This window comes from Cebus imitator, unplaced genomic scaffold (genome assembly GCF_001604975.1).
Source record: "Cebus imitator isolate Cc_AM_T3 unplaced genomic scaffold, Cebus_imitator-1.0 Scaffold123, whole genome shotgun sequence".
Lineage (NCBI taxonomy): Eukaryota > Metazoa > Chordata > Mammalia > Primates > Cebidae > Cebus > Cebus imitator.
This window is the reverse complement of record NW_016107438.1, coordinates 1306289-1318228: the sequence shown is the minus strand read 5'-3', so window position 1 is coordinate 1318228 and position 11940 is coordinate 1306289. Positions and strand designations below refer to the sequence as shown.

The 11940-nt window shown below is 40.4% G+C and overlaps 1 protein-coding gene across 1 annotated transcript in view; it reads right to left on the bottom strand.

Moving 5' to 3' along the window:
- The window catches only part of ANXA3 (annexin A3), a 59976-nt gene that overhangs the window by 20290 nt on the left and 27746 nt on the right, over positions 1–11940 (bottom strand). Inside the window, exons 4-6 of the mRNA XM_017540024.2 lie at positions 11100–11194; positions 7913–8026; positions 3841–3931 (exon numbers count right to left, since the gene is read on the bottom strand). Coding sequence (XP_017395513.1) covers positions 3841–3931; positions 7913–8026; positions 11100–11194 — 300 coding nt within the window. The remainder of the gene's footprint in view (positions 1–3840; positions 3932–7912; positions 8027–11099; positions 11195–11940) is intronic.

Sequence of the window (11940 nt, the reverse complement as noted above, 5' to 3'; positions counted from 1 at the left end):
AAAAAAAAAAAAAAAAAAAAGAAAATCTGTCTGCATCATTCTCAAGAACTCTATAAATCAGTCATGAGAATGCTTATTCTTTAAATTAATGAAAGTTATAGAAAGTGGTCTGAGATTATCCAACAGCAAGAACTGCGTTGAGATGGAAACTTCCCCAGCATTATTTTAGTTTCAACCTATTTTTAATAAAATCTGTAATTTTTCAAAGCAATTCATCTAAGTAAAATGTACCAAAAATGTTATTTTTCTAAATGATAATAATATTTAGTAGGCATCATTAAACCTAATGGTTATGATATTGTTACATCTATCCTTCATTCTAGTTAGAAAAAAAACTTTAAATTTGAAAATATTAAGTAAAAGAATGAAACTCCCATATGTTAGAACTTGAGGAAGTATTTTATAATTTTGAAATTATTTAGATGAGACTTTATAAGTCATTTCACACAGCCTCTCCCTTTACTTCAAATATTTTGTGGGAAATTAGACTAAAAAAATTATTTCAATCTAAGTTGACAACGACTTTATGCATTTTGAGGCACAGTAGAGTATAATAATAGATATCATATTCTAATAGTATAGGTGTCGGCACTAGAACTTTGAGTTCTTGATCCCTGTTTCGGTGTTCTCTCACACACCATTTACTTTAGAATACTGAAAAAGTTAAGAATTTAGATCTCTATTTATTTAGACTCTGTTGTGCCACAGCACTGGATAAGCTATACAAGACTTCTGGTCCTGTTATGAGGGCCAACTTGACAGTGACTTCCTGAACCCATTATATCTTCTCTCTTAGGGAGCGAGCTACACAGAAAAGGAGACAAAGGTAGTAGAATAACAAAGAAATATAAGACTCCTAGAAATAATGAAGAAAACAGTAGCCAAAAATAACCAAAAACTATGCACAATACTTATAAGGCTTGGGTAGACAAACACCACGTGGTAAGGGAGGAGATGTTACTTGCTGGTGTCAAGAACAATGGCAGCAAAAAGGAAGAGGAACAGTTACTGTCACGGAAAACATTAGCACAGGCGGCAGTGGATGCCAGCTGCCAAGAGACTGACAAGATATCTGGGTCCCTCAGGTAGTGCTGTGACTTGAATCTCTGTAAAGCTTGGCTATGCATGATTGAGACGATTTCCTTCTTGATTTTCTTATGTATCATTAATCTGTAGTAACCAAGGTAACCCTGATGCAGTAGTATCCCTTGTAACCTTAGACAGTGTTGCTCACATAGAAATTGAGGCTCTGGTAACTTTGTGCTATTATCATTTGTCATATCTGCAAAACACTATCCCAGATGCTAGAAGTTTCACTTGGCTCTTAAGATCTTAACCTCAATTTTGAGGACACTCGTTTAATAAATATTTACACTTATCTCCTCCACTGTTCTTGGAACTGAGGATACAGCAGTGAACAATATAGACAAAAATCTTCATCCTCATAAAGCTTACATCCTGGGACTGTTTGTACCTAAATGCCAGGCTCCAGGGATCTGTCACAGGGCAGGTCTACTTGGGAGCAGCAGCTCTTCTAAGAAACACCAGAAAGTACCAAGCCACCTTGAGATACAGTGCCTGGCTCTGATGGGTTTTGTAAAATATGCAAACCTTGTTGACCTGAAATACTTTAAACACCTACAACATGCCCTTTGGTGCATTAATGATTAAGCAATTCTCTTGTCTACTTGTTTCTGTACCTGCTTCCTATGAGGTTTCACAAGTAGTGGGGAGTAGAGGAGGATGGGAAGGCAGCGGGTGGAAAGAAGTGCAAGGTGGTCAATGGCTATTCATGTCAGTGTCAACCCAGTGAAGGCCTTTCACCCTGACACCAGCAACTGGCTCCAGGTTCTTAGAACAAGTCACTTTGGCCCCCATGGAGGTACCAGCTTCAACCAGATGGAGCCCTCTTTTCATAGGCCTCAATTCCTGCTCCTTAAGCCTCTGCTCTGAGCCCCTGGGGTACTGACATCAGCCAGGTATGTCCCTCTTCTAACTTCTAGTTTCTGACAACTTCAACCACTTTCTGTTGTTTTCCCAGCTCTGGGGAGTTGTACTCTGCATGAATCCGTTTGTTCCCTTTTTGCTTTTTCAGTCCTCTGAAAGGTGTTTAGCAATTCTTTTTTTTTTTCTTCTTCTTCTTCCAAGATAGGCTGGAGTGCAGTGGCATGATCAAGGCTCACTGTGACCTCAATCTCCTAGACTCAAGTGATCCTCCCAATTCAGCCACCTGAGGAGCTGAGACCACCACACCCGGCTAATTTTTGGTATTTTTTTTTTAAGAGATAGGGTTTTGTCATGTTGCCTGGACTGGTCTTAAACTCCTTCGCTCATATAATCTGCCCACCTCAGCCTCCCAAAATGCTAGAATTACAGGCGTGAGCCACTGTGCCTAGTTTAAGCCACGCTTTATATTACATTCTCTCTGTTAAAATGCCTAGGGCTGTTTCTGTTTTTCTGAATAGAATCCAATTAATACATCAATAAAAAAAGAGTCACTTGTCATTGAAGTATTTACCGTCTAACAAGAATTTCCCAAAGCAACCTCTTTAACACCCATCTGAGGACCAATATGTACTCCTTCTTTGGGCCTTTCCCACTGCAAAAGCTATTGTGACACAACTGACCTCTATGAGACACAAACACAGAAACTGTGGCTCCCTTAAAGTACTTGGAGAGGGTTCTAGGGGGCTGTCGAATAGTAAAGAATTGGGCTGGTCTTATTCCTGGTTCCTGGGAGATAAACTGTAAATCCTTTGGATTTCCCAAGTCATTGGAGTGTCTTTATTATTCATGGTGGGTCCCCTGGACTACAGCTCAGTTATGCTAACAAGATGACTCACAATAAAGGCTGATCACATCAGAAAGACCAACCATGTGATTAAAGGGTTGAGGCTTTGAGCCACAATATCAGTCTGACCTCTGGGGAGTGTAGGGGGACTGGAGATTAAGTTTAATCATATGAAAAATGGTTCAATCAATCATGCTTCTATAATGAAACTCTAATAAAAACTATGACTATCAATAATCAAATGAGCTTGCTGGTTGATAATGATACATCAATATTTCAGGAGGGTGGAAGCTTCCACTGGACACTTCCAAATCTCTCCCTACGCAGACCCTGATTTGTTTCCTCTATGGTAATACTGCATTTATCAATATTTGAGTTCTGTGTCATTCTAGTGGGCTTTTGAACCTGAGAGGGTAGTGAGAACCCTGAATTTGGAGCCTGTTGGTTAAAAGCATGAGTAGCCTGGGAACACCTGAGCTTGTGGGCTGGTGTCTTAGGTAAAGGTAGTCTTGTGGGGACTGTGATCTAAACCTGTGAAGTCTGCACTAACATGGGGTAGTTAAGAGTCAGAACTGCATTGCAGAGACTTTCTAATTTTATACAACCAGCAGACTATTAGGTCTTCAGCTAATTCTACTGAATTCTTATGCTCAACACATCCTCTAAATTAATCTAATTTCCCACACCAAAAATCTTGGATCTAATCTGAGTGGTTTTTAACACCTAATAATAAAATATGATTTGAATCTCTTACATTGATAAAAATGGTTAATTCAATCAATGAGAGATTGCTGAGAGCAAAATCTGCTGCAGCTATAATATTATAAATGTAAAGCATTAATGCCATTATTATGTAGCAATCTCTAGCTCAGATCACATTTCAATTTTTCCTGGAATCCCATAGTCTTTAGTTGATTTTAGAAGGTATTCTCCTTTTTATAAGTCTTGTCTTCTCAAAATGCCTCATGAAGAGACAGGGGATTCTGGGAAAAGCAACATTGGCTCGCATATGTGTGAACAGTGGTGAAGATAAGCAGAAAATAAGATACCTGTATAATAGGCTTGAGAGATCTCCTTCATTTGCCTGCTTGTCCTGGTAGTTAAGATTTCAATCAAGGCATCTTCATTTGTTCCAGTGCCCTAAAAATGAAAAGAAAACCGAATTTTTAGAACAATTAAAAAGCTTAATCTCATGCTTTTTGGTCTTTAATACCTTGTTTTATACAGATGAAAGACACTTTTGAATAAACCAATACAAGGTTCTCTATTGCTCTAAAGTAGCTTTCATTTTTCCATATATTTTAGTATTAAAATAACATAAATCATTTGGAATAAAGTGATATCAAATTTTTCACTCTTGTGTAAAAATCAATTAAATAATTCTAGGAAGAAATAGCATAAAGGAAAAAGCCTGTGTCATTCAAGATCAGAAGTGATAGTCTAACAGGATTAACCCTACCAACATTCAAACATACCACTATGTTTATAAAAGGCTCTACAATACTTTTGAATGAGTTTATCCTTGTATTACTGTACTGGGTCTATCAGCATGTATCATCCTGTTCATACAGGGAGCTTTTCAAATCCTCAGGGGATTGAAAAGTGTGTCAGGGGCCCGGCTTGCATGGGGACTAATTACCTCTCAGCCCTTTTTTCATCAAGGTCACTGAATCACACTGTGACTCCAAGAAAAGTCATGTACACTAAGACTTGATCAAATAAGGCCAATGCAGCATATGAACAGAGACTGAATTCTGTCTCTCTGTGGCAGAGATTCCTAGTTTCCCACAATATCTCTTTTGTCTTTCTTGCTTAGTAATAGAAACCCCAATTTTTAACTTGGTACATAGCTACCCAAATAAAGGCTATGTTTCTCAGCTTCCTTTACAGTGAAGTATGTCCATGTAACTAAACTCTGACCAATGGAATATAGGCAGAATTATCATATGCATGCTTAGGAAGTATCTTTAGAGTGAAGGAGTCAACCCTTCCTTGTCCTTTGCTCTTTTGAGTTGACTGGAATGAAGATATAATGGCTGAGTCTTGAGCTGCCATCTTAACCAGAAAGTGAAAACCATGGGTTAAAGGTGGCATAGCCCCAAGATAGAAGGAGCCTGAGGCTCTGATAATGGTGGTGCCACCACAGCCTGCTCAGGGCTGCTTACTCCGGATTTTTTTTGTGTAAAAGAGAAACTGTTCTGACACTAATTGGTGAACCTAACCCTTACAATTACACCTGCTAAACCCTCCTCATGGGATGCCATAGAGATACAATGCTCACATTTCACTTCAAGAGAATCAATTACAAAGAACGCAGTTGGCTAACAGCCTTCAACTGCCACAACTTTGGATCTACCAGAGTTCACACTGAGGTCATGCCCTCTCCAGGGGGCCATCAGCCAGTGACTGCAATCAGCAGGGGTACCAGAGCTGGGCCACTTGTGCCCAACACAGAACTCCCCCAAAGGGCAGTTTTTGCTCAGGGGCTCCCCCACAGCCTGCCAAAGCTTTCTGGGAGCTGCACTATGCACTGAGGCTCCTCCTGTCTCAGCCTACTTCCTCTCCTCACTCCTCTTAAAGGTCAGGACTGCACTGCAGTCTGAAGGTTCACCCCACCTACCCTGCTCTTCTCCTCTTTATCCTTCACAGACATTTCTCACAAAAAATCTTTTGTACATCAAATTCCATTTTGCATCTGCTTCTCAGATGTCCATATGTCCTCCACAGAAAGAAGGTAACTCAATTCCCTGATAGCAAGGCAGAATATGGCTTATGCCTCAGATCTAGGCTCTTCTTGTTCCTCCTTCCTATTAGTTAATATGTTGAGCACCCACTTCATTTCAGGAGTTGCTCTAGGAACAAAAGATACAGGCCAAGACCTACCAGGTTCCCTGACAGGGCGGAGGTTTGCATTTTAGTTAGATGAAAAGATAATAAACAAATGGATTTTAAAAATAGACAAGGCCAGGTGTAGTGGCTTACACCTGCAATCCCAGTACTTTGAGAGGCCGAGGAGGGAGGATTGCTTGAGCTCAGGAGTTTGAGACCAGCCTGAGCAACATAGCGAGACCCTGTCTCTACAAAAAAAATGTTTAATTAGCCAGGTGTGGCAGTGTGTGCCTACAGTTCCAGCTGCTTAGGAGGCTGAAGTGGGAGGATTGCTTGCCTGGAAGGTCGAGGCTGCAGTGGTCCACAATTCACCTCTGTTCTCCAGCCTGGGCAATGAAGAGAGACCTTGTCTCAAAAATAAATAAATAGGCAAGATACTTTTAGACAGTAGTAAATGCAGCTAAGAAAATATATTTGAGTGAAAAAATGGAAAATATCTGGAGGAAAAGCATTCCAGATGGAAGAAACATCATGTATAAAGATCTCAAACAAGAATAAGCTTATGATGTTCAAGGAGCAGAGGAAAGGCCTGTGTAGCTACATCATTAATGAATGAGGAGGAGGGGGTATGAAAGTCAGTTTTATGTGCCAACTTGGCCAGGCTATAGTGCCACTTATCCAAACACTAATCTGGGTGTTACTGTGAAGGTATTTTGTACATAAAATTTAAATTTATTACTGATTCTCTTTAACCAAGGGAGATTACCTTTTCTAGTCAGGCCTGATCCAATCAGTTGAAAGGTCTTAAGAGCAGAGGTGAGGCTTCTGTGAAGACAATTCTTTCTGTGGACAGCAGCTTCAACTGGTGTCCAAGAGTTCCAGCCTGCCTTTCCTGACAGCCTGTCCTACAGATTTTGAACTTGCCTAACCAGTCCCATAATCATGTAACCAATTTTTCTTCTTCTTCTTCTTCTTTTTTTTTTTTTTTTTTTTTTTTAGACAGGGTCTTACTTTGTTACCCAGGCTGGAGTATAGTGGCACAGTCATGGCTCATTGCAGCCTAGACCTGCTGGCTTAAGTGATTCTCCCACCTCAGCCTCTCAAATAGCTGGGACTACAGGCATGAGCCACCATGCCTGGTTTTAAAAATATTTTGTAGAGACGAGTTCTCACTATGTTGCTCAGTTTGAGGCTGGTCTCAAACTCCTGTGCTCCAGTGATCCTCCCACCATGGCCTCCAGTTCTTTCTAATACATTTTTTTGTTTATTTTGAGACAGGATCTCACTGTCACCCAGACCAAACTGCAACAGCACAATCACAGCTCATTGCAGCCTTAACCTTCTGGGCTCAGGGGATCCTCCCACCATAGCTTCCCAAGTAGCTGGGACTATAGGGCATGCACTACTATGCCTAGCTTTTTTTTTTTTTTTAATTTTTTGTAGAGACAGGGTTTCTCCAAGTTGCCCAGGCTGACCTCCAACTCCTGAGCTCAAGCACTCTACCCACCTTGGCCTCCCAAAGTATTGGGATTACAGCCACGAGCCACTGCACCTCGCCTTACAATAAATCTTTTAACATCTATGTCCTGCCTATAGGTTCTGCTTCTCTGGGGAACCCTCATTGATATAGATAGAATTTTTAAAAGTCCCAGAGTTACACAGGAGCTGCGCTATGTTGGGTGATGAAGGTCATGATAAGAAGCTTGGATTTTAAGCGTTCAAAGCTATTGGAAATTTATGCAGGTAAATAGCATAATTTGATTTTTAAAATAAATTAATAAAAATAATTTTGGCTATTCTGTGTAGAATGAATTTGAGGTGGGCAAAAGTGGAGGCAAAGGGACCAATTAGAAGGCTATTGATATGATCCAGTCAAGAGATGATGGTGGTCAGACTAGAGCAGTAGCAATGGACTTTGAAGTAAAATTAATAAACTTGCTGATAGATTTGGGAGCTTGGAATGGTAAGAAAAAACGAGAGCTCAAGGATAATGCTAGGTTTTTAGCTTGAGTGTTGGGGTTAATGACAGTGCCATTTACTTTCAATGATGACAAACTGGAGAACTTGACTCTTCATGTCAAACAAAGGATATGACAAAATTCTTCCAGCCCAGGAACATTTGGGCTTAAGGTTCTACAACTGTTCCCTATTTCAGAGTCATTCTACCACTGGGAGAGTACAGACCAAAATGGCATCCAAGTCACCCCATCACAAGTGTGCACTGCAAGAAAGTCACCATTTTTGATTATTTGGTCAAACCCCGGGCAGAAATGGCTTTCAGGGGGCTCATACCTTCATGGATTTCTTTAGCTGTTTTGCATCAAAGACTGCTGGTGGGGTCACTAGGGCCACCATGAGATGCTCAAAGTGGCCAGAGAGATCACCCTTCAAGTCATCTTTCAGCTCCTAAAATGAAAAAGACAAGGAGAAAAATGTGAAATACTTTTCCATTCTCATTTTCTAAAGTCACCTAGTGAAAGATGAACATATGTAACAAAATCAGACAAAACATGTCCATCCACAGGGAATAAACAGAAGTGTTGAAAATATTTCTATGAATATTAATCTACATTTTATAATTACTTCCAAATTGTTCTGTTTTCTAGAGGTTTTTTGAAGGAGAGCCAAATAGGAGGATTCCATGAGTGTCACAGTTAGGAACTGCATTAAAATGCATTTCCTAGGTCCCCCATGCTTTCAACGTTTGGGTTGGAGTGAGGGAAGAGGAAGAGGAACCCTTATAAATGCACACCCAGCTTCACTGGAAGGTGCTCTATTCCTGGGTGTCTTGTTTCTCTGTGACTCCCAAAGAGCTCCAAGAGGAAGGGGAAAGGAGGACAGTGGCCGGTCATTTGTCTCGGGTAAGAACATGGAACTGGGTGGCATCAGAAGCAATTTTCTGGCAACAAGTAAAGAAAAAGAAACCCTAAGTGTGGCAATATGTTAGACTTATTTGTTTTGACAAATAATAATTGTATATATTCACAAGGTACATAGCGATGTTTTGATACACATAATGTATGGTAATCAGATCAAAGTAAATGCATACCCAGCATCTCAAACATTTAACCTTTTTTTGTGTGTTAGGAATATTGAATATCCTCCTTCTAGCTATTTGAAACTATATTATTGTTAACTATAGTCATCCTACAGGGCGATGGCACTCTAGAACTTAGCCTCTTATGGGTATTACCTGTTGATATTGTTTAGAGCACTGTTTTCACACATAAGTACAGTCCATCTCCTCTGCTTAAAGGAAGGTAAGAAGGTTTTTCTTTTCAATATTCGAAAGCATAATACTGAGTAATGTTTATTCCTGCTCCTGATTATTTTCAGCTCTGAAACAGAGGCTGGTAGCCTCTGAGCCTGCTGCACTGCTGTGGGCACAGACCAATACTACCACACCCCTGGGGGCGCAGCAGGGGCACATTCCTGCTGAAACAAATAGGATGGTGTTCAGTGTTATCAGCACTGCGTTAATTCCCACAGGTTTTTTTTTTTTTCTCTCTAAATGGTAAATTCCACTACCATCTGTCCTCCATCCAAGCCACTGCAGCTGAATCTTATTTCACAGCTCTCATTCTATTCCACTGTGAGAAATGGTTGTTCCCTCCACCTCCATCTTCCTTCCAGATTTTGGAAATACTGAAAGGCCAATAGATAATTCACCTTCTCTATATGTGAAAGTGTTGTCTTGCCCAGAAGCTAGGCAATTCATTCAATTCAACAATTGTTTTCTGGGCAACTGCTCTGTGCTAGGTCTTTAAAGGTAAGTTAGACAAGGTCCTTATCCTAAGACATTCTGCCCTAATGGGAAAAGCAGAAATATTCAAGGATAAAATTTCAATATAATACGTTAAGTTTCTGATAATGGGACCTCAGAGAAGGGTGTCTTCATGGAGTCTGGGGGCCTGGAGAACACTCCCAGGAGGTAATTCCTGAGCTGCCTGTGGATGGACACTAGACCCTATCAACGGTCAGCCCAGTCCATTTCTACCTTTTCCCTCCACAGTTCATTATCCATAGCAGCCAAAATAATCCTTTAAAAATAAAAACTGCATTATATTATTCCTCTGCTTACAAACCTCCAGTGGTTCCCTGTAGCCCTTAGGATAAAATCTAAACTCTACAAAGACCCACGGCTTAGCATGTTCTCAACCTCTCTCCGGCCTCATCTCTTTCTTCTGCCCCCTTCACTTTCTACATTCCTGCCATATTGGAATTCTTTATTTCTCACATGAATTCCCAACTTGTTTTTGCTTCAGGGCTTTTGTATTTGCTATATCTTAAATACCATCTCTCACTGATCAAGCAGAGCAGAACCCCTATTATCATTCAGGCTGAGTGGGGAGTAAGGTACCAACCCTTCACTGACATTCCTTCATCATCCTATCTGCAAGAGCCAGTCATCAGTCATTGTCTATCATATCAACCATTTTAGTTCTCTCATATCACTTATCATATCTGAACTTATTTTTACTTACTTGTTTATTGTATTCTAATAGAATGGTAGCTCAATGAAAGAAGGCAGGATCTGCCTTTTATACCAGTATATCTCCAATGTCTAGGATATCTCCTGACACAAAGTAGTACCCCAAAATAGGTGTTGGACAAATCAACTGTGTAGCAAAGACCAAGTCTTACATTTATTTTTATTTTTTTGAGATGGAGTCTCTTTCTGTCATCCAGGCTGGAACAATCATTAATCTCAGCTTACTGTAACCTCTGCCTCCCAGGTTCAAGCGATTCTTCTGCCTCAGGCCTCAGCCTCCCAAGTAGCTGGGATTACAGGGGCATGCCATCATGCCAGGCAAATATTTGTATTTTTAGTAGAAATGGGGTTTCACCATGTTGGCCAGGCTGGTCTTGAACTCCTGATCTCAGGTGATCCACCCGCCTTGGCCTCCCAAAGTTACTTGTTCTTATATGGTTTCTGCTACTTACTAAATTTTCATTTGCTGAATGAATTAGACCTATAACTACATAACTATTTTAAAATTAGAAGAGAAACGAAAGGTTATCTAAGCTAGAATTAGTCAGATAGTTGACCTGGTAATTCTTTGTTGTGGAGGGTGGCCTTGTGCATTCTCGGATGCTTGTAGCATCCCTGTCCTATGCCTACTACATGCTAGAAGTATCCCCCAGCATCCCATTGTGATCATCAGAACGTCTCCATTCATGCCAACTATCCCCTGGGGAGCAAAATCACTTCTGATTTATAACCCACTGAGCTAAGGCAAACCTCCTTATTCTACAGGTGAGGGAACTGAGGTTCAGAAAGACCAAGTAATATGCCCAAAGCCAGTCAGCCAGTTCAAGGCAAAACCAGGACTCGCATTCTCGGCTCCTGACTGGATGCACAGGGCATCTTCTGTTATACTCAGCCTGAAACAGAAGACTGTGGGCATAACCACGTGGGAGCGACCATGGTACTGTAATGATGACGTCTTTACTGCCTGTCATGTCAACATGATCTTACCTTTCCATACGCTGCTTGATATTCCTTAACAATCAGCTGCCGCTGCGCATTTGACCTCTCAGTCAGAATGCTGATGAGCATTTTCTCGTCAGTTCCTAAATAAAACAAAAATTATTTTACTCAATATTATGCTCAATATTTGTCTTGAACAAAAGCAAAATGATCAATGGCCTGAGACAAGTGCAGAGAGTAAGGCATTTTAATTTCCAGCTTCTTACCTGGTTGGAATCTTTATTTATTTTTTTGTTTGCCTAAGTTTCAAAAAAGAAAGTTTATTTGGATAGTTTTGGGAGAAGAAAACAATCATTGTCTAAATACTCCTATCTGTACATCAGACAGAGGGAATAGTACAAAGAACCTACTGCTTTTGAAATTGACTTGTTTACCTTTACAAGCTTTGGTTACTGTCTTACTGCCTTTTATCTCTCTCCCATACTTGATATGAAAAACTTTCTTCCTCTGGAAAACAGGAACCAACACTTATTGAGAACCTGCCCTGCACGAAGCACCCTTTTATTCATTGTCATAGTTAATATGCACAGGGGCCCTGTGTGGTAGATAGGACTAAGCTGTACTAAAGATGAAGGCACAAAGTTATCTTCCTTGCCAAAGTCACACAACTCCTGAGTGGTGCAGCAAGAAGTTGAACCCAAAACTCTGACCCCCAACAAAACATGTGTTTATATCTCTGGTTCACTTCACATCTTCCCCTCCCCTCCCCTTCTTTTCTTTTCTTCCTTTCTTTCTTTCTTCCTCGATTTCTTTGCTTGCTTGCCTTCTTTTCTTTCTTTCTTTCTTTCTTTCTTTCTTTCTTTCTTTCTTTCTTTCTTTCTTTCTTTCT